This window comes from Camelus ferus, chromosome 9, assembly GCF_009834535.1.
Source record: "Camelus ferus isolate YT-003-E chromosome 9, BCGSAC_Cfer_1.0, whole genome shotgun sequence".
Lineage (NCBI taxonomy): Eukaryota > Metazoa > Chordata > Mammalia > Artiodactyla > Camelidae > Camelus > Camelus ferus.
In genome coordinates, this window is record NC_045704.1 from 69,579,950 (window position 1) to 69,604,824 (window position 24,875).

The window sequence follows — 24,875 nt, forward strand, 5'->3', positions numbered from 1 at the left end:
TACATTTGAGTAACTATAGTGTTTCTTAAGAATCACTAATGATTATCCTAACCTTGCAATAAAATGTGGCCCTGATTTGTGTGATCAACCAGCAAATTTCCACAAAAATTACTGAAGTATATGACAGTAACTTCTAAAGGCAAATTTATACCTGCATGAATAAATTCTCATCCTGAAAAAAAAAATTACCTTCTGAAAGTCCAAACTAGTTATCTGAAATAACAAAGGTGAAGTAAAAAACTATGTGATCCATCAGTAACGTGAAATAAACATGTATTGCTACTCTGTGATTTTGGTCTTTATCCCAGTCTGACCCATCTCTTGAGATTATTACCTCAAGATGCTCTCCCATGGAGTTTTCACTGAGCATACTTTAATCCAGTTTCTTAAAAATCCATAACAAATTACTAGGGTCTCAGTGACTTATCAAAACTCCTATGTTTCAAGAATGATACATGAAAAACATAATCTTCAGTAAGTGTGACGGAAGTATTTTATACCTGGAGTGTTGAATTGTTCCGTTGGAGGAGAGCAGGAAAAAATATAAATTCACATGCCAAAACCAGAACCTTGTTTCACTTTAAAGCGTATTCCCTCTGAATTTCCTAATCCAAACATCCCTCAATTCCAACATGAATCTCTGAGCCTCTCATTTTGATTGCTCAGTTCCCCCACTAGTATTGGTCTCAATGTTGTTCAAGACCTCTGCTATACTCTGTGCTGCAAAGTGGTTCACGTGACGACACCAGAACTGGACCATCAGATGGTTCAAGTCCGTGACTTGCTCTTTACTATCTGCGTGACCTTAGGCATGCTTCTCTTAACTGTACAATTAATGTGAGAATAATACTTTGAATTTAATAATAATACCTACCTCATAGGATTGTCACAAGAATTAAGTGAGTAATTGTATGTAAAGTATTTAAAAAATGTCTTGACGTACAGTAAATAAGCAACAAATTACAACTGTTACTATTATTGGGTCCTTCAACTTTTCTTTATTAGTTTACCCCTTGTTTGACTTGGCTTGAACTCCATTTTTAATCAATTTAAAGAACCATTTATAAAGATGCCTAACTCCTTGTTACTCAGTTCTTCCATATGCTTTTCTTAGAAAATTCATGTTCTGGATGAAAACATTCATGTCCACAGAGAAAAACATACGTACATGCAGAAAACCAGCATCATAATATAGCCGGTGTCCCCAGGTAACTGAGCTCTCAAGACTCCACAGAAATGCAACACATTTCTTTCGTCAACTTCCCACTCTTGGGAGCAACTGTTCAAAACTTTCATCTTTCTTCCCGATTTCTAAGCCGTTTCTGTTCCATTCCTTTATCCTCAGCACATAACCTTTCTTTCCATTTTTTTGTGACAAAATAAAAGCCTTCAGGAGTACTGCCACCAATTCTCTAAACCTGTCTGTAATAACAACTGTCTTTCCTCCCACCCCTACTCATGATGGTGTTTCTGGCCCTCTTCCTACCAGAGGGGAATAACCCCTACAAATTCAGTGGATTCCAGCACCTTCTGTGTAGACTTCTCTAAAGTCACATGCTTTCACATTTCACCTGTTCTTTTATTTCCTGGAACATCCTTATGAGCATCTAATAATTTTCCATCACTCCAGTCTGGTAACATGCTTCCCTGAATCCTACATCTCCTCCCTCCTACGCAAAGTCAAAAGGCCAAAGAAATCTGTTGTCTGCATTGACTGTCCCCGTTTCTCTCCTGCTCACGTACTCATTCATTCCACAGTTTATTCCAGACTAGCGTCTGCTCCTCCTTCTCCACGGATATGGCTCATGTTATTAAGTATCTCCACACCATTTAATCCAGAGAATACTTTTTCAGGTCTCCTCTTATTTGAACTTTCAGAAACATTCAATAAAAGATGGCTACCCTCTGCATCTCAAAACACTCTCTTCCAACTTTGAAAACCCTACATTTTCCCATTGCCTATTTGGCCATTCCCCAGTCTCTTTTGTTTTCCCATCACTTTTCATAAATAATTGTTAAATATTGGAGACCTTCAAGATCCTACTGTGATCTTTTTGTTTCATTCTACAAATGGCTTCAATTATGTCTTCATATTTATCATCTGTATGTCCTGCATTCTCAGATTTCTGCAATACAGCCTACCTCTGTCCCTATCTGTAGGCATGTATGTAAAATATAATAATTAAATCTAATTCATTTATTCACTCATTCAACAAATACTAAGTATTTGCAATGCCCTAGGAATAGTTCTACATGCTAGGGATACACAGAGAACAAACACACAAAATTTCCTGCCTTCATAGAACTTTATTCTATCACGGGAGATGCATTAAATATACGCAAGTAATACAGACAGTAAATCAGACAGGCATGAGTTCTCAGGAGACAAATGAATTAGGAGAGATGGACAAGAAATGCTGATGCTGTCAGGTGGGGTATTTTTAGATAGCAGCCCGGAAGGTGTCCCTAAGAAGGTAACATTCCAGTTCCTCAGAGAGGAGACGTGAAGACTGAGAGGGACCAAAGCACACAGATGTCTGGGGGCAGAGGGAGCAGCAAATGCAGAGGATGAGTCTTCTCTCTTATCTCCCTGTTTCCCTGTGTCCTGTGAACCTGCGCTATGGTTTGTCTTCTTTTCTGATCACATTTTCAGTCACATATGATAACTATTCACTGTCTAGCATTTTTTAAAATTTCTTATTTTCTTAATTGTTTACTTTGCAATAAGCAATAAGTGCTGTTTATTATTTGACTAGCAGCGTCTTATGTTCATGCAAACAGCCCCCCTTTTAATTTATTTTAGAAGTAAGCAGAATGTAAATGATAAATAAAATAAATCAAATTAAAATACATCGGTATGTCAACTGAGCTTTTACTTTGATGCTAATAGAAAAATAGATGCAAATAAAGCCAGATCGTAGTGGGTAGAGGTATGACTGACAGGGAAAGACACGGAGTCACACTGTTCAGACTACATATTCCAAAAGGTTGGCAGTGAAATGCCCTTCAGATAAATCTGTAGTTGGATACAGCACGATTCTGACAGTTGGCTCTTAGTGAAATCTTTCAGGTTTTTTAAACTATTTAATTATGAACTTGTGAACATAAGCTTTAATTAAGACAAATTTTTCTTCTGCCTGAATAAGAACTGCCAAAACGTCAGAGGGCACGCCTAAACGTTTCTGTCTAAACTCACTTACAGTCTCCACACTGACATACAATGGGCCATCCTACCAGGAACCACTGAGCACACTCTCACACAGGCTCAGGCCATCTCTCCCCCAGTAAGAACACTGGACGTGGTCTAGAAATATACAAGGAGCCCCTGGGTCAGAAGCAATTTCTACTAAAGTACCGTTCGCAGCCCTTTGGGTGTCCCATATATATTCCTCGGGCATTTCTGTTATCAAGACTACCAGCTTTATCTTTTCAAGACTCACCGTCTGGGACCCTGACTTTTGGGATCTTATCTCATTAGTGTAGATGTCAGAGTTCTACTTACCCTTCTTGCCTTGGCCGATCTTTCTGAAATCTAGACCTCTTACCATGAAAAATATGTATGTTTTAAATTTCTACAAAATTCTCTAACGAACATACTTTTCCTCTCAGGCTATAGTCCAAGGTGTAACTCTGAAATGACTTCAGGTTTTTTCTTCAAAAGTTCTTTTGGATCCTACATCTATTTTTAAAAATTATGGTTGTTGTTGCTTAATTTACATAACTAGTAACATTTTTTTTCCTCAAACTAAACTGAATTGGTTCATCAAGATATATATAGTCAAGTAAACTAGACATCTGCAAAAAATTTGGTGCAGGCAAAAGCAGCATTTAAATGATTCAAAGTTTTGTTCTTACATGTCTTCAACATACTAGTTTATTACTCTTTTCAAATAAACACATTATTTTCGCAAACCAAAGGTGTGAATTTATTACAATAAAAGCAAATTAAATATATTAAATGCTGCATAATTATCTCATTTATATGGCTAAGGTTATTAGCTTATATATGATGTCTTTAAAATAACTCCCATTTGCAGTTACATTTCAAACTGCAGACTTGGCGCACCAGCCAGGAGGAATGCCACAATTCCTGCTGTGCTAAACTCACTGAAACAAATAGAAAAACACTTTATTGTGTTTTGTTCCTGTTTTACTATTTTGTAATTGGACTACACTACAGGAAATACTCTTCTTTATAATATATCACTGAGTTACCAAAACAATCTCGTTTCATGTTCTTCCTTCATACACAACATAAGGATTCCTGAAGTATTATTTTGTATTAGGGGTAAAAATAGTAGGACAAAAAATTCAAAGAGATTAATCAAAAGGTGTTTTAGAACTACTTGTAATGGCAACGGCTCCCGATAACATGACTGAATGTATATTCTGATAATGGAAATATGCGCACTGCATACTATCCAAAATCTATGAAATGGGACTACATAGAAATGGAACTACATAGAAATGGAGAGATGACAAGCATTCTGGGAAAAAAAGTGTCTTCTCCAATGTTTTAAAAAATGATTAACAGCATATATTGTACTCTTCCTGATTACAAAGCTGTAGGGTTTTTTTCTCCTTTAAGTTATTAAATAAAACATGGCTAAAAAGCAGTCTCCATGTGTACAAAGTAGTTTTGAAATTTATGTCTGCAGACTGTCATTTACTGGTATATTCACTGATGCTTACATATTATCATGTGTTCCACTGTCAATTTTGTCAAAATAGGTAACTTTTATAAAAGTGCTAAAATCTTTGTCAAAAAATTAAAAATGATCTTTAGAAAATGCTTGAAAATGCCACTGCACCTCTCCCTGAATTCTATCCCCTAAGACCATCTTTAAAGTGAATTCTGTCACTGAAGTAAAAAATTAATTTAAATGGTTTTTAAGCTGGATTAGCTTTATGAATAATTGTCCTAATAGTAATAAAATATCATTTCTACTGATTTATAAAAAGACTTACCACATTCTATTTAGAAAAAAACCAAATTTGTTAATATGTTAAATGTTCTCTCTTAATCCTAATTCTCATTTAATGCAGACATCTTTGAGCGAGAAGAAATGAGTGAATACAATGGAATATAACTGAGCTTTGTTTAAATAACACCTGTTCCTTAAGTATTACCAGCATTGACCAAGGATCAGATTTTAAGGACACCAAAAAACTTCATTTCACATAAAAGCACATACAGAATTTCTTCAGGAATAGACACACCTGTGAATATAATAGTAACAAAAAATAGAAAGGAACCAAACATGATTTTGCAAGTTACATCTTATGGTATGATGTTCTAAAACTCTGTCCTAAAACTCACTATTTGTGAGGATTTTAACATGCTATATAAATTAATTAAGAAAAATAAATAAGTGCATTTATTTCATAAAACTTAAATTAGACACATCCTACAATGTGTCTTGGACATCATCTCTACAGAATCTCATTGGTATTAATCTTTCTACACCAAGGTCTAAGCCATTTGATTGTGTTCAACCAGGTGTAGCACACTCGATGGTATGCACTCTTCCCTGAGAGAAGAGAATTAAAGAAATTAGAGGATAACAGGTTGAATATTCTAGTTGTAAAAAAAAGTCACTTTAGGAAAAGTAACTGCTTAAGTGGTCATATAAAAAGTCCAATTAAAACTAACTTAGCTTGATTTCTTAGGATTTTAAACCTACATTTTGAGCATTGAACTGAGTTGAGGACCAAGTTATCCTTAATTGTTCCTTGTTTAACTTGACCAATTAATAACTAATTCTTATCAAAGTAGTGAATTATTTCATTTATATGTGAGGTAATCTGAACGTATACTATTTTGGTTTTAAGAAAAAGATAAATATGAACTTGGCATTTGCTAAAATATTTTGGGAAAATAGGCAATGGCCCAGGTCTATTTCGATTCATTTAAACGAAATATAAACTGAAAAGGGTTTTGAAAAATAAGGCTCATAAAGGCTAAAGGACTTACTAAAAATTACAGTCAGTCCTAGGGACAGAGCCCAAAATAGAACACAGGAAGGGCAGGAGACTAATTAAAAGGCAAAGCAAACGAATTTTGGTTTTAGACAATGGAGTATGATGTGCCTGGCAAATATGCAAATGTCAAATAAGCATTTAGAGCTATGGGCCTGGGGCTCAAGAGGGTGACGTGGCAGATAATACGGACTTAGGAGACACTAACACACAGACCATGAATAAAAGCAAAACAACTAGGTAAGGTCACTAAAGGCATGAATGTAAGTAGAAGAGAACTTGAAATGAAAGCTCATATGCCTGTACTGCAGAGAGAACTAGAGTTAAAAAAAAAAAAAAAAAACAGTGGACTAAATATTCTGCTTGAAATAAATAAAACAAACCAAAAATACAAGTTTGTTTTCCTTTAAAGTTATAATAACATATAATTGCTTATATTCAACCTGTACATAATTTTGATCACCAAAATAATGTGTTAAGGTGGACAGCAAGGGACTCCAAACTTCTAGGCAGAATGTAGTAGGTCCCATAGGACAATCAATGCCCCTGTTGTCAAAAACTAGAAAAAAGCTGTATAAACCACAAACATCATATTTTTAGAGGCAGTTGAGATCCTAAAAAGCAAGGAAAATTACACAAATTAAAGTTCCTGAGAAAGGAGAAGGTTTTCAAGATGAGTTGAGGAGAAATCAGCAAAACTTTCAGGCATCACTGGCATGGGGGAAGGGATTATAACTGGAAAATTAAGAGGACAGACACATGTCTGTTTCCCTACTGGACACACGCAGAGTTCTAGTGGTATGCGGGTGGCTTAAACAGTGATGCTAAAAAATTCCAAAAGGCAGATAGGAAAAAAATAGGGGGTAGGGGTGGGGAGTCGGGTATGGAATGATAACTGTTAGAACCAAACAGAGAAAAGTGATAAATCTCAAATTATAGTTGAAGATTTTAACAACTCTCTCTCAGAAAAACATATTTAAATAAATAAAAATCAGTAACGGTATTGATGCTCTAGATAACACTATAAACCTCCTCTAATTGACGTTCTAGGGCATTACACACAACGATTGGAGAGAAAACCTTCCTGTCAGGTGCACATGAAATGTTCACCAGGGATAAACCATGTGCTAAGACAAAAACCAACTTTCAAAGATTAACATCTTAGAGATTTTATTTTCTGGACATAATAGAAATTAATTGGGAGTCAATAACAATAAAACTTAATCGAGCTCCACCAACAAATCAAAGTGGCAGTTGTTCTACATCCTCACCAAAATTTTGTTACTGTCAGTCTGCTTAATATTAGTCATTTCAGTTTGTATAAGTAAGTATTCACTATTGTTTTAATTTGTTTCTCCCTAATGATCAATGATGCTGAGCATTTTCATGTGCCTATTGGATATGTGTATACCATCTATTGTGATATCTTTTAACCAAATGTTTCTACTATTTACAAATATTTTATAGACTTCAGTTTTTAGAGCAGTTTCAGATTCACAGCAAAACTGAGTAGAAAGTAAAGAGTTTCCCCTCCCATCACACACATACAGATTCCCCTAATATAAATACCTGGCACCAGACTATTGCATGGTTTACAATTGATAAACCAACACTGACACATCTTTATCAGCCAAAGTCCATAGTTTACATTAAGGGTCACCTTCAGTGTTTTGCATTCTATGTGTTTTGAAAAAAGTCTAATGACATGTGTCTACCACTATAGTATCACACAGAACCGTTTGTCTGCCCTAAAATCTGCTGTGCTCCTCCTATTCATATCTTCCTCCCAAACCCCTGGCAACTCCTGACCTTTTTATTGTCTCTAGTTTTGCCTTTTCAAGAATGTTATATATTTGGAATTATATAATTTGTTGTTTTTTGTCAATATTTTTCAGATTGTCTACTTAGACTACCATGTTGTCTGTGAACAAATTCAGTTTTATTTCTTCCTTTCCAGTCTTTACCAGTCTGTATACATTTTATTTCCTTTTCTTGTCTCATTGCATTAGCTAGCACTTCCATTACAGTATTGAAAAGAAGTGTTGAGAGGACATTCTTGCCTTGTTCTGAATCATATCAGTTATACAATTTTGTAAAACATTTTTGTTGTTTAAAATAATGATTTATATATCCATAATCCTTTTTCAAATACAGTAAAAATGGTAAAGGTAGTTTAGTTTTATAATAAACTATAAAACTATCTTCCAAAGTAACTGTAAAATTTCCTTAAATTATGCTTTAATTGCATCTGAGAAATTTTGATGTTTTATTTTCATTATTCTTCAGTTCAAAAATTTATTTTTTAATTTCCCCTGTGATTTCTTCTCTGAACCATGGTTGTTTTAAAATTTGTTGTTTAATTTCTAAATACTTAGGCCACTCTGGCTGGAAGTAAGTAAGTAGAAATTGAGTCATAAAATATAAGGTCAGGGAGGCAGTTAAGAGAATCTGAATTATATACGGCATTGTAGGAATTTTCTCTTTTACTTTAGATGAAGTAGGGAGTCATTGAGGGATTTTGAGCAGAAAAGAAATATGATCTGACAAACTAATAAGGTCAGTCTGGCTGCTTTGTGGAGAACAGACTGTAGTCTTCAACCTTGGCTGCATTCTGGAATCATCTGGGATGCTTTAAAAATACTGACGCTAACCAAAGCCTCCCCAACACATACACATACACATTTCTCATTAAATTGATCTGGAATTTGGCTTAGAAATTTGACCTTTTTAAACTCCATTTGTCCCCATGATGATTCCAATGTACATCCAAGGTTCAGAACTACTAAGTTTGAACATCATTCTAGATAAATGTTTAAAGGAAGTCAACAATATTTTCTGATGGATTCTAATGGAATGCAGTATATGAGAAAAAAGAAGAAAACAAGAGAAGAGAATGACCCAAGTAAACGTTTGGTAATGCTAAGTTCTGCTGAACTACAAGGTGAATTAGTGGTAACTGGAGGTCATGAGTGGCTGAGGTTCCTTTTTTGCACCACATTCCCAAAGAACTGTGTACCACAGTGATCTCCCATGAATGCCTTGAGCTCTTCTCTTGGCCCATAGCCTCTTAGCCCCTCTTCAGATCTCAGCTCAATTAACTCCCTTGGGGAATCTTCCTTGTCAAATGTCCTGTAATTTACAGTCTTACCAACACAATTCTCCTTTGGAGGCTTATCTTAGTTACAGTTTAATATACATTTATTTGATAAATGCCTGCCTCCTCTCTCATTAGACCATGATGGTAACGCTCATGAAAATTTGCTCATAATTATATCTCTCATGCCAACCTGTGCTTTGCACACTTAAGAACTTAATAAATATTTGAGAAAAATGAACCATGCATGAGTAGCTATCTCCACAAACTTTCAGTGCTATTGTTCTTTCAGTGACCTTGAATCTATTATACTGGAGTCACCCTTTTAGATAAAAATGTTGTGATCAGAAATATAAACATTGCTCAGAACAATAAATATTTTAGTGTGATAACAAAGCCCTCATTCTTATTTAAATTCTCTAAAATGTCATAGATGAGATCCAAGGCTCCTGCATATAAAATATAAATTAATTCTTAAAATTCAGTAAGTTGTACTATCAATTAGTACTTTTAATTTTTTTTACTTTTATACCATTTTAAAGTTATTTTCAATTTACAGTTACTACAAAATATTGGTCAATCAGTATTTTGAATTTCACCCAATATACACACAAATTTTAAAAGTTCTATTAGAAAACATAACTACAAAAAATAAAAAGCTTTACTGATAAACATTTTTTAAAAAAGAAAACAACTATGTTGCAAATATTTATGTATATATGTGTATATATATATAATTTATCCTAAATTATAATCTCCAAATTACAGATTGAAATTCAAAGTTTATGTTAAGGCTCATTATAATTCTCAGCTACAGACATTCCTTATAAACCCTAACACTATTTCTTTTCCAATCACACATGAGGAGCCTGAGGTCACTAACTTAAAGAAATCAATTAAAACCAAAAAGAAAAAAACCTGATACATACATACTTCAAGAATACCAATCAAGATCAGAAAATCACTGAATACAAACTGAAATCTTAAAAATCACTACAACAAAAACATACATTCCTGACAGTAACTTCCTTCTTTCCTTATCAATAACCCCCTAACTGTGACTATTTCCAGGTTTTCAGCTTTACCCATTGCTCCTCTCCACTGGTTTTTAATTTCTTTTATGATGTTAAAATTAATAAACACACACTAATGACTTATACAATTTTATGCACATTACTGGATTCTATCTAAACACTTTCTAAAAGCCATCTCTTTCACCGGTAGAACTATTCCTGGGCATTATGCTCTGAAAGCAGAGTGAGGGCTTGTCACCCTTCTACTCTGGCACCCTGCCCATACTTGGTACTTGGCAGGCCCTATAACTGACCTGATATGAATAATCGAGAACAGAAAAAGGCTTGCCTACTTTTGTTTTTAGTAAACATACATGGAAACTATAATCACTTTCCCTAGCACAAGATAAACCTGGAATGAAGTAAGAAATTCAAGGCTATTCAATTTGAATCAAACTACAAGACCTATGTATACGTGTAAAGTATATGCTTTGTGTGTGCGTGTGTGTGTGTTTAATAGTTATATGTTTTCAAACATTGAGGGTTTCTTTCCAGAGTGCACTTTAAAACCTGTGTACCTAACATTAACAAATCACCCTGGATTGAGTAAAGTTCAAATAATCTACCATGTTACATACTTATGAGGATATAAAATATAAAATTTAGGTTAAGGAATACATTCATAGCCTAAATTGACTGTAAATTTATTTAAATGTACTATTTCTATGCATCATCATATTTAAAATGTAGATGTTATTATATATAAGCAGATAAAAATAATAAATAACCAGAAGCATGTAATAATTTAGACATGTCCAGATAACCTTAGCTTGCTTATACAGTTGTAGGTTGCAAATAGTATTTATTAGGGTTAATGCCATCAAGATATCTTGACGGAATAATTATATCACCCATATATGTGACAAAAATATGTCATGACCCTTAAAAACAGGAAAATATTTTTGTGGAAGCACTGATTCTCTAACAATTTCAGATGAGTAGTATAATCCTTAAGAAATACGAGTTGCAGGACAAGTCTTGCATTACTTACCAAATAAAAATAGACTTTAATTTTAATGGAGTGATCTCAGCTTTCAATTAATGGTACTAACTGGCTTAAACTGGCTATTGCTTTTTAAATTATTTAAAATATTTTATTCATATGCAATCATTTAGCTATAATTATCTCTCAAACCTAGTAATTTATTTCTTTACAGTGAAAAAATTTTGTAATCTTGTTTTACTATTAAAAAGAAAAAAATCTTATTCTCAAACAGCTTTTTCATCTAAACTGCTTAAATTTCAACACAATTCTCAGCCCTGGGTGAGAAATGTCCCAAGCAATACTCCCTCACAGAATGTGAAATTATACATGGGCCGAAGGAATAAATGAAATACGAAGGAAAAATATGACAATGACAAATATAATACCAGTAAGTAATTTAACCTTATTGTAAATCATTTTTCTTCCCCATCAGAAAAAAAAAAAAAAAAAAGATTGCTCTAAACTCTCCTGGAAGATAGAGGAAGATACTGGCAAGATAATTGGTTTGTAAACATCGCACAGATATCGACTAAAAGTATCACCTCTGCGGTCCAATGACAAACATCCATTTCCATTAAAACTTGATGGAAGTTGATGTTACAGAAGACTTCTAAATAAAATAACTAGTATCATTTCTTCTGTTTACCAGCCAAAGTAATGGCCTTTAAAATGGGAGAGAACTGTAGGGCTGAAAGTTAGGACATGTACTAAATTCACTAAATTTCTTAGGAGGCTCCTTGGAAGATATTAGGTAGATGGAACTTTAAACATCAGGAGCAGTTTTTAAAAACGAGTTGAGAGTATCCAATATAGCAAATCACTGAATCCTAGAAAAAAATATTCTTTGTAAACTGGAAGAAAATGTTTATTCATTATTCATTGATTTATTAAATAAACACTGATTGATTAAATTTTTGAAATAGAAGATACACCTTGGATAGACCCAAAGGTACAAAACTTTATAAAGGAGTTAAAATAATGGACTAGAGAGCACATCACAATCTATATTTTCCAATCAATATCAGATAGCATGTATGTCCTTCAGTAGATGCCAGGATTCTTCATTCATTTATAAAAATAATTGATAAATTAAAATATCACAATATTGTATTTTTATTGGTAACACATTGTGGTTAACTAGTGTCCAACTGAAGAATAACATTATACTGCTTCATAACGTGCATGGTTCTTCAGTGGTTAGCCCACTATTTGACTACAAACCATAAGCATAACAAATTAATGCTAGCTGATTCAGTGGCATTGAACATTGGTGATTTTAGAATCACAGTTGGTGATCTAATTCTTAATCATGCCTGTTTACTCGCATGAGTAATCTAGGAAACATAACTTATTCAATTGCAAGGAACAGCCCAGAAATTGGGAGATAAGACACTTCAGTAAATTTTCTACAGTCATGCTTATTAATAAAATCGGAAGAGCTTCATAGTACATTTTAGTATTAATTTATCAGAGAAAATCACAAATTCATTTATTATATATATATGTATATATACACACACACACACACACCAAACAATTCTTTGAAATTTATTTTAATTGGTTTATGTCAGGATTCTTCTTAACCAGGGGTCAGTGAACTATGACTCATGGGATAAATCCAGCTGGCTGCCTATTTCCATAAATAAAATTTCATTAGAACACAGCCACAACAACACAGCTACATCCATTAGTCGACATACTGTCTATGCGGCTGCATTTGCACTGTATCAGCACAGCTGAACAGCTTCAGTAGGGACCATATGACCCAGAAACCTGAAAGGATTTACTCTTTGGACTTAGTAGCTTTCTTAGTACCTTAGTATCTAACTTAGTAGCTATCTTCACCACCTGTCAGAATGGGACACTTTTTTTTCTTAAAAAACAGAATAAAACACAATCACTTCCAAAGGATGGAATTTAGTGTACATCATAATAACCTGTAGAAATAATACATAAGAAAATGTATTAATTTTCTGTTAAACATAATGTGCTAATATATGAGAAAGGAAAAACAGAAAAACTAAACTGTAAATGTATTTCTTCCAGAAGAGAAGAATATTACGGAAAAAACATAGAATCAGCTATTGTATTATAATATATACAGAATTAACCCAAATTAATTAGAATGAGTAATAACAAAGTATACTAATGTACTTATAAAAAATAATGAATTACCTATAAGCCTATTCTATTATTCTTCTTAAGTTGTAGAAAATGCCAAATATAATTACAAAATATGTATTCAAAACATGTAAACCACTAATTTTCCACTTGTAAAGCCTGATTCAAAAAGCAATTTACTTTATGGTTTACTTAAGCTTTGCAACTACATTAAAACATGACAGTATATACACAACAGCTTGTTAACAAGATTATCATAACATTAAAATCATAATGTGGCACTTCAATTATGGATACTTAAAATTAAAGCTAATCCTCACAGTCCCAATTTTTATCTCCTAAATAATTTTAGCTATTAGCTGCTCATTCAAAGTCTGTATCTAAACGATAAGCATTCAAGAGTAAGACTTAGCTCTGCACTTTTCTTTAGCAGTAAAACAAAAGCTATATCCCTTTCTTTCTAGTCTTTAATACACATTTTTGCTACCAAGGGAAAAATAAAATTTTTTTTAACTTTGGTTAAATGCTATGTATATTTGTTGTTGCTAATATTGTTGTTTTAAATAGAAATATCCAATATACCAATAATGCATATTTTCTTTCTTGGTTTTATCATTCTAAATGTATCAAGTTGTCACAAAACAGCAGTCACAATATTAATTTTTTTCTCTGTAAATACTTTTAAATATTGTCTAGTACATAGCAGGCACCAGGTTGAAAGAACAATGCTTAGATTAATAAATATGATAATGAATTTTATAAATATATAATTGAATTAGCCCATGCCTGATTTATTTGTGTAATTTCACAAAATTTATAATTGATAAGTATGTTATCAGTATTTCTCACATTCAAGTTCCAGTTCAAGTTCAAATTAGAGAAAAAGACTATAAATCAACATAGTTCTTAATATGCATAAGTCAATTGCTATCAAATCTATAAATAATCCAGAAACATTAATACTAAGCATATATTTGTTCTTATTAAACACTAGTGAGAATTAATATAGGACTTTTCCAGGTAACCCTCCTACACTGTTGGTGGGAATGTAGTTTGGTGCAGCCATTATGGAAAACAGTATGGAGAGTCCTCACAAAACTAAAATTAGACTTATCTTGTGATCCAGAAATCCCACTCCTGGGCATATATCTGGAGGGAACTCTAATTCAAAAAGATACATGTACCCCAATGTTCATAGCAGCACTATTTACAATAGCCAAGACATGGGAACAACCTAAATGTCCATCAACCCGATGACTAGATAAAGAAGTTGTAGTATATTTATATGATGAAATACTACTCAGCCATAAAAAGAATAAAATAATGTCATTTGCAGCAACATGCATGGAACTAGAGCTCACCATTCTAAGTGAAGTAAAGCAGAAAGAGAAAGAAAAATACCATATGATATCACTTATATATGGAATCTAAGAAAAAAACACAAATGAATTTATTTACAAAACAGAAATAGACCCACGGACATAGAAAACAAACATGGTTACCAGGGGGGTAAAGGGGTGGGAAATAAATTGGGAGATGATTAGCAGATGCTAACTACTATATATGAAATAGGTAAACAACAAGTTTCTACTGTATAGCACAGGAGACTATATTCAATATCTTGTAGTAACCTATAATGAAAAAGATATGAAAAGGAATGTATAGGTATGTATACGTATGACTGAAACACTATGCTGTACACCAGAAACTGATACAACATTGTAAACTAACAGTATTTCAAAACAAATGAGGAAAAATATAGGACTTTTCTTCTATTTCCTATGAATGGTGAAAAAAATTATTTAACTTTAGCTCATCTGAAGCTAAATGACAAATTTTGCATTCACGCATCCCTGGAGTGAATGAAAGTAGTATTCCTAACTTACGGGGTACAGATAATAGCAAACGTATGTGCACGTGTATATGTATATATGCATGTTTGCACATATGTGTAGAATGTGGATACATATACACTTACAGTATACAAATTACATACACTAAATTACAGAGTATATAATCAAATGCAATTAATTACATATATTTCTATGTAATTAATCATTCTGCTAATGCCTAACATATTTTCTAAGCATTTCAATAATGTTTATTCGAGTAGTTCCATCATCATTATCTAGAAAAAGTGATGGTGTGCTTTTGTCTTAAGATTTTACAAAATCTGAAGATATTCAACCTGGTTGCCCTCTTGGTGTGTTGGGTGACACAAACATATCCACATGTCCTTATGTGCCTGGTGGAGTGTGTGCCTCTCTATGATAAAGACAACATGTTCTCCATCCCGTGGAAGAAAAGAGAAGACTTTTGTAACCTGCTGACTGGTGGTGGGGGAGCTTGTCAAAGATTCCTGCTGATCCATTCAGCAAAAGAAAACCTGCAGTAATATAATTTTGGTAGGATCAAGAAATATGATTAAAACAGGAAGCTTACACATCAACTCTGAATCCAATTTCACAGGTCAAACTTTTCAGGTAGTTAAAACACACTCAGAGACACACACATGGGCATTTATGATTGTAAAAGTAACTTATGTTCATTTTAAAAACTTGGAAAACAAAATAATATTATTAATATTAAATCATATATAATAATTGATATCATTATATAACATATTCAGGATTTTTTGAAAGTTGTGTTTACTTTCTATACTATTAAACAACCTGCTGATTTCACTAGAAGTATTTTAATAATTTATCATTTTATTTATATTTTTTCCATGCCACTCCAAATTTTCTCATGCCTTTTATTTGCTTTCTAAACTACCTATTCAATTCATTATTCATAAATATTTAGTTTGCCTTTTCCCCCTCCTATTTTTTAACTATGAAGAATTTCACTGACCTTCATTGTGCATAAAACTTTGTAATTCTAATGGGTATGTCTGAAAAGCAAAAGGAATCTTCAAATTACAAATGCTGTCACACTGCAAGACTGCCTTGACTGGGACGGGGAGATTTATATATAGATAAAAATAGAAATAGAGATACAGTACATATATAGATATATATAAACAAAGAGACATATTTACACTCATACAATATCTGTACACACACACACACTTATCTGCAAGAGTAAGATTAAGTAGGATAGCGACAATATTCTTATCTTCAAATCTTATTCAGATGGACAAAATTATTCCCAGAGACAGTCTTTTACTCCAGTTCATGTATAAGCACTGGTTAAAGAAACATCAACGTAGTTTACACATTATGCTTAGCAAGGGATGCAAGATTAATATAACTAAAACAATAAGCAAGTAAAACAGTATCTAGGATTCAGGAGAGATACATCCCTTAAATCAGATGGCAAACAGCCCCAGTACCGCTGGGTATTAACAGAGGAGTGAAATTAAAGTTATACTTTATAGACTAACATATCTAGAAGGGAAAAACGAAAAAATATCTCTTTTTAATGCCTATGGGTCTGTCTTCAGATCTCACTCTTTCAATGAAAAGTTTAGATTGCTATTTATATTCCTTCTACCTCTCAAAGTCTATGAGTCTAAAGCAAAGAAATAAGCATATTGAAGAATTTAAACTTCTGGCTTAAATAATATTTAGAATGTACTGTATCTCTCAAAACTATTTTCCTAGTTTACATGGTTACACTTTCAGTTTTAGCTCTGTGTGAATGGCTAGGTTTGTGATGCACCAACAACTACTATTACACACACCAGAAAAAAAGCCGGGAACGTAAACTGTGCAACTCAACATCACCATCTAGTGACAGAGTTCCTAACACGTGACGAAGCCAAGCAAAAAGGAACAGATTTCAGAGATACAATGTCCTGGTAGTTCACCTCTGTAACAGTGATCTAAGTGTTACAGCTCTCACTGCACGGGATTGACTCTACAAATAAAATACTAACTCCTAATCGGCAATGTTTGTACTCCAAAATGAGTTTATATTCTTACCATAGAGGAATATGCATAGATCTCACCAATTTATATTTTTGTGCATTAAGTCATTGTAAACAAGTTTCATGCGGCTTTTTACACTGTTTTCTTGATGAACTATATTTTATATGCACCTCTTCTTTAGAATTTGACACTCAGTTTTCTCAAGTTATTCAATTCAAGTACCTTTCATTTCATATACACATGGCCCACTACTGCCTTTGGAATTGAAAAGGGGACAAAGAAACACAATGTTTTAAAAGAGTCCCACTTTTCCCCTTGATGTTTACAATGTCTTACAGGGGCTAAGACGGGTGCAAAATATGATAATATGAAAATCAAATCACTTTGGCAATGATAAAAGGGTGGAGTTGGCAGTGATAAGGAGAAACACGATGAAAGTTGAGAATATCGCCTCTAAATTCACTATTAGCATACTATAGACAGAGATTGCACTTGGAGATGATACTTTTTTCTGTCCTTAAATTTTTTTATGTCATCATTTTCAGAAATGTTCAATACTTCCACAGAACCGTGGAACAACAATGGGGTCTCTAAGTTAGATAAGACATATTTTCTCTGATAGTCTACTTTCTAAAACCATGTTGAAGTTTGCCAGTCACTTCCATTATGTATGACATATGTCATTTCTCTGAAACAGCACTAGGCACCATTAAATGGAAATAATGTATACAAACATTACAATGCTTTGTATCTTCATTTTATTAATGTTTCATATATTACAAAGCATTCTCTCCTATTGTTGTTCTTATTAAGTTTTTAATCCTATCTTACAAAAAAGTTAGAGTAAAAAGATTAATTTCCCTAAAGTGACAGAGTATAAAATCTGTTTTTGCTCCTTGTCCCAGTATTCCTATATTATTTTATTCTTACCATTTTTCCATTTCTTACTTTATTATTTTTCTAATCATTCATGATACACTCCCATTGGAGAAAATTCAGAAGAACAGAAAATTATAAGCCTCCAAAAAAGTGTAAACCATCACCCAGATAGATATGAGCTATTTTGCTATATTTTATTCCTATCTTTTTTGGTTCATTCTTTATATTCAATGGAGGTCATTTTTTACATGCAATTTTGTTTCCTGATATTTTTCACTAAACAGTATAACATGAGGATTCTTGGGTCACTAAAAACACTGTGTTAAAGATCATAATTAAACATGCCATAATTTATCATTATGTGCATGCATACATATATATTTTTATAAATATATAAGCATATATAGTATATTATACATATGATTTTATAATCTAAAATCTTCATTTTCTTCTTAATAGTAGACAATTAGGTTCCATTCAGTTTGTTTACTGTTTTATTCTACAGTTTAAGAAACAGATTGTTCATAATTTCTGTCTTCTGCATAGTGTACTTCAGGAAATTAAATTAATATGAAAAAGGGTACATCTGTTTAAATGTTCTTCATACTTATTGGCATGCTCCTTTCGTTACACCCAGCAGTAATCACAACTCCTTGAGCTCTAAGAATGAGACAATGGTTGTCTTACCATTCCACCTCCAGCACTTAAAAATCTCCTCCCCGCTGAACTGCAGTAATGTCAATAAGCAAGAAATTGGTATTTTTATATGTAATTTATATTTTGTTTCCTACTAAAGTTGAATGTTTTCAAGGGTTTCTTAGTCATACTTTGCCAATTAACCACTGAGCTCCTAATCTTTTTGAATCCCTTACACACAACAATACAGAATACTGATACTGTCTTTCCATTTTTTAATTTTTTTCCATGTACAGAAGCTTTTTAATGCAGCCAAAGCTTAGTGATTTCTTCAACTGCTTTTTAGCTCATTATCTCTTTCCCCACCCATACCTCAGAGACAGTCACTTCCCTGGTCTGCTGGACTCTGGGTGTCTCATTTACTTCTTTTAGCACTTTAATATACATGAAACTTCCTTCAGCATATATGACATGAAAATTTAAGGTGATTTCTTTGTTTCAAATGCCAAAACAGCTGACTCATACCATTTTTTCCTGATGAATCATTTTTCCTTCTTGGACCGTTTTTTCTTGTTGAAGTGATTTGGGGTTCTCTTTAATATAACCACCTCACAGGATCTTCACAGGATCTATGAGTTACAACCACTAACTGCTTGTAGGTAACACACAGGGAAGTTCATGGATTTCCATCTTTACCTTAAAACTGAGCACATTACTAAATTCTTTTATTAATTTCTAGGGTGTTTTTGTTGTTAATTCTACAGAGATTTCTACAAATAAGTCAAGTCTTTAAAGAATAATAGTTACTTTGTCTCCTCCATACAAAGTCATGCTTGTTAATGTTGGTTTTCCATCCATCACTGTTATGAACCTACCTTTTACTCTTCATTTCTTGACAGCGATAGAGTGTATGTGACGCGCATGTGTGATGTGTGTGAATGTGGGTTAGCCTTACCCCAGCTCTCCACCAATGAGAATCCCATCGGTGAGAAGTGGAAGAAAGTCATGTTAGCAGCTTAAAAACATCCCTCTGGGGCGACGCTGTCCAAACCACAGCCACTAACCACATGCAATGATTTACATTCAAATTAATACAAATTAAATAAAGTTAAACATTGAGTTCCTCAGCTACGCTAGCCACAGTTCTGGTGCTCGGTAAGCACACGTGGCCAGCGGCTGTCGTACTGAGCAGCTCCTGGCGGGGAGCCTTTCCCTCCCGCTTGCGGGAAGTTCTGCTGAGCAGGCACTGCTCTGGCCGTCTCCACGAGCCACAGAGCGCTGGGCAGCACCACCACCACCCCTGTCTTCTCAGGCACACCATATTGCAGTCCCAACTTGCTCTGTTGGAGAAGGTTATTTAAAATGTTTAAATGCCAAAATATGTTTTTCTCTGACACACATTTTCCTAAGCCCAGCATTACTTACGCTTCTGCCTAGATTTCCCTCCTTTCTGGTTCAACGCACTATCCTTGGAAATCACATGCTTTCCTACAGCTACAAGTATCAAAATACTTAACAAGTCCTGATGCCAACCCCCAGTCTTTTCCCTGAATTATAGAATTGCATTTTCCCTTTGCCTACTGCAAATTTACACGAGTTTGCCACAGCTATCTCAAATTCATTTGAAAACCGAAATCCTCTTCCTTATCCTCTTCTTTTTCTCTTTCCCTACCGCAGTTAATGAATATCCAAATACTCCAAATGAAAACATATGAGTTTAAATTTACACAATGTTGCATGTCAATTATACTTCAGTAAAACTGGAAAGGAAAAAAAAAACTGGACCAGAAAGTTAAAAAGTATTTTTGACTTGCCCTTGATAAGTATCCTTCTTCTTACCTTTTATTTTTAACAATAATTCAACAAATAGTGATTAAGCACCTACTGTATGCTAATACTATGGTAAGGCTAAGAACACAACAGGGAGCAAAAAAGCAATCCTCCTACCCTCATGGGATTTACTATCAGGAGACACAAATACATTAGACTTTATTCTAAAAGCATAAGAAAACTTTAAAAGGTTTTAACAGAACAACACAGATTAATCAAATTCATGACTTTTGAGGGTATGAAGTCACAAAGTTTCATCAGATCTACGTTCTCAATATTTCTACATTTCTCAAACACACTCTCCTCTGTTGACCTCTACATTCTTCTACCTTTATCTTAGTGGGTCACTGATTTCTCTAGCTCTCTCCTTCCCTCCACTGCACCTTCCACTTTGTTGCCAAAAGAAACTTTTAAATTATTTTTCCCACTCTGGATATGAGTTAAAATCTAATCAAATACCTGTTTTATTTAGCCAGCACATTCTAGAGTAGGTTGTAGCCCCCTGTGCACTTCACACAGGCCGCCACGGGTCCTCACATCTGGGATCGGAGAAGCACAAGAAGGCCCTGTAATGACTGCTGAGCTGTGTTACGGATGAAAGAACAGGTTCAGGACTGCATGGCCAAGGCTGGCCACAAAGACGGATGGATGAGGTGGCAGAGAACTGAGAGAGGCAAGGGTCCTCTCCTTTTCATTCTAAGCTCATAGAAGTAGCAGAACCTTAATAAACAAGGAGGTATACCCAACTTGGTGAAGGGGCCCAAACACAGCAGCCACGAATGTCAGTCTTCAGACTCAGTCCAGTTCCACTTCAGCTTCTCCGGGCTAGACACACTCTGGAAGAGGACACCTCAGTGGGTACCTGCAGCCACCTGAGGGCTGGAGCAGAACTTAAGCTAGTGAGAGACAAAAGATGCTCTCATAGCCAACCCACGTCATGCCCATGGACCAAGAGGAAAAATGCCACGGAATTCTGGAGACCAGGGAAAAGACTCAAGTACTGAAGCCCTGAGTCTTCACACCAAGCATCTGTATGTCTCGCCAATTAGGCCATTAGCTCCTGGAGGGCAGGGACGCTCTCTTACTCATATCGGTGACCCCATTACAGAACTCCAATAAATGATAACTAAATAAATAAATGTACCTATCTGTACACTGCATCTTCATACTCTATTAGAATTCTACAAAGCTGTAAAATAATCTTCATAGCTTTTGTATTTAATCTTGCCATCCTCTTCCTTAAAAACCACAATGACCCCCTGAAGCAATATGAAGTACCCATCATAGCAAGCTAGGCTCTTTGTAACTGACGTCTAGACTATGGTAACAAACACATGTCCAACCAGACTCTGAAACCAGCCCCTGAGCTAACTGAGGGTTTTGGTCAATTATTCATACCCATCTCCCACTGCCCCCTCTCACACTCTGAGTCTCTGAATAGTTCCCATCATCCCTGCCAACCTCATACTGCTTTATTACTCCCAAGGATTCTTGGCAAATAAGAACAGATATTACTGTCTGAAAAATTCAGCCTGTGTGAATTTTGCGGAAAAACATATCTTCAAAAATTCTTGAAAAAAATGTGCTTTACATCAGGCCTCTTACTGTTCTTGAAAACAGATCCTGCACCTTCAGCCCAGTGCCTTTGCTCAGTACTACACCCTCTGCCTACAAAACCAGTCAGCTCTCAAGGCCAAGATCAAATTTCCTATTCTATGGTTTTCATTGATTTAAAACCCTTCATGTAAGGCAAAATACGATCACAGATAAGGAAACAATTAGTTTTTGCCCTTTAATACATTCTCCTCTTATTCTATTCATCACACATTATAACTCTTTGTTTATATTGCTTTCATAACCTCACATACAAGAATGAGCGCCTGCTGCATTTTCTAAAGGCAAACAACAAAAATTTTAAAAAGCGCCAGACCCAAAGAATACTAAATTGCTGAATGCTTTGGGTACTAGATTATTGGTGTTTAGGGTAGCTAAATATTACGAATATGTGTGTGTGAGTAAAACATGCATCCCCTGTAAACAAAGTACATTACACAACCATAGAGTCACACGCCGGTTTAAATTACCTAAACTACTGCTCTATCTCACAGCGTGAGTGGTTGAGAGGTGGCTCTAGCCAGGTAGTACTTGTTTTCCTCATTGGTTCATCTCTACCTTTTTACAAGCAGAATATCCTGGTATTTTCTAAAATAGCAAGTATACAAAATTTGGGAGAATTTAATCCTCTCTTCATACGGAGTTCTCCCATAATTCAATTTCTTTCTTTCTTGATGACGAATTTTCTATACGAATTACACGTCCTTTCCTAGTTCATTGTATTTCCCTCACTCGCACCTGTTTTCATTCCCGTTGCCGCTCTGCAGTTCCTTCTGTGTTTTTGGCCTTCAGTTCTTTTATTCAAAGCTTCAGAAGTGGCCTTCTCTTTGTCTCCCTGTGTGCCTATGTGTTTACTTCAAACCGAATAGATATAAAAACACAGATAACTGTGCTTTTCTAAATAATTCTCAGTGTGTATGCTTAATATACTCAAAATTATTATAATAAGCATATACAAAATAATGTGTTCAATTTATAGCTGTGGTAGTTTGAGAGAGGAGATAAAGAATACACTGAAAACTTGCAGTTTAGACATAAATACTGCACTGGCCTTTTCCACAATATATTTTACATTTTATTTTAAATTTACTACTATTTTCAGTAACCAACTTTCTGAGAATATCCAATTGCATTTTATATAAATACAAATTCTCTGTTGTGGACCCAGTTTTATTTTCCCTCTTTTTTTATTAGTAAAGACATTAACAATAAAATAGGCTCACTTGCTCCAGCTGGTAATTTCTCAGTACTAGTAATATATTATTCCTCTTTTTGTGACATCATAATCATCTATATAGAAGTACCATGTATCTTTGTGTAGAAGCTACTGTTTCCATTAAATTTAATTACCTCCCCCTGTGGTTTTAAATAGAAGTGGCTTCAAAATGAGGGCAGCTTCTATTAAATTTAATTACTTTCCCCTGCTGCTTGCATGGTAAAAGGGAGGTCACTAAATGAGAGCAGCTTCTAGACTAAAGTATATGGTAACTGTGTGCCAGCAATAACAAAACTGGGCCCGAACCACCCTTCTAGGGAGCCTCACAGGTTTATCCTTTCTTCTATTTTAAATTTTTTTTAGCCTTGATTTAAGCCCCTAAAAATATGAGCGTTGATAGAAGAAGATACATTTTAAAAATCAATTTTAGTTTCATAGTCTACATAAAAGTAAATATACGATTTCTGTATAAATATATTGGAAATTATCCCATTCGAAGGTTCAAGCTCAGAACTTTTAAGATTAATATCATTTGTTGTCATTTCTCCAGCTGTAAGGATGATGAGTTTTATTCTTCACACATTTTAATGTCTAGTAAAAAGCCTTCTTTGATTTTGATCAGATGGATTTAAAGACTGCTTCCTAAAAGTTATTAAAAAGGTATTAAGTTTGGGGAGATTTCAGAGAAATATTTAGAAACAGTAATGCTAAAAAGTGAAAAAAAATATTGAGTTCATTATAAACTGTTGTATTTGAAAAAAAGTTAATCTATATACTTTATAATAGTATGGAAATATTTATCTGTTTAAAAACACTATGGTATAATCCTCTAAAACCTAATAGAATATGAAATTTTAAGTACCTCTTTTTTAATTAAATATTAATTAGGAGAAAATACTATTCAGTTAAACCACCATTATACTATTTATTTTTTTATACAGGCAGAATGTAGATGAACAATATTTCCATTCAATCATACAGTTTAGTATAAATATAAAACAAGACACCCCTTAAGCATTTTAAGTAACAAATTAAACATTTACATTTTTTACTGTGCACTGAGGCTTAACATTTATGCAGCTTCAAAACCAAAGTACAGCCTCAAGGGAAGTCTCTCCACTGACAAATTAATACCTTAGAGAACAGAGCTGAATGGTGGCAATGAACTCATTTGTTCCCCCAATAATGAAGAATGACTTTTTCTTTACCACATCTGTGACTGTTGCTATGGTGACCCAGACTTACCTCATTGCTTCTCGGAGAGCTCCTCGCTCACCAAGAGTCGTGTGCTTGATGTCATCAAAATTATTCTCCAGCTTCTCGCAATTCTGCAACATATTAGAAAAATGCATTAATCCTCCAACATCCTGAGATAAAATTATATCTATGCAATTATGTAAAAATATAATTGATTATATTGATTATGGACTCGAAAAACATGCACACCACTTTAATTGGGTAGGATTCATTAAAATTGACACTGAATTCAACAGTAACAAAATAAAAACGTCTTATGATACAGCTGTCACAGTGGTCTTTTTATTAATAATTCAAAATTGGGTAAATAGAAGAAATG

At 34.1% G+C, this 24,875-nt stretch overlaps 1 protein-coding gene across 4 annotated transcripts in view; it reads right to left on the reverse strand.

The window, feature by feature from the left end:
* DPYD (dihydropyrimidine dehydrogenase) overlaps positions 1–24,875 on the reverse strand; it is a 720,433-nt gene that overhangs the window by 600,004 nt on the left and 95,554 nt on the right. For all 4 annotated transcript variants that reach the window (XR_004322677.1, XM_032487157.1, XM_032487158.1 and 1 more), the window contains exon 3: positions 24,545–24,627. Coding sequence is in view for 3 of the 4 variants with exons in the window: in XM_032487157.1 (XP_032343048.1) it covers positions 24,545–24,627 (83 nt within the window). In the remaining variant the exon portion in view is untranslated. The remainder of the gene's footprint in view (positions 1–24,544; positions 24,628–24,875) is intronic.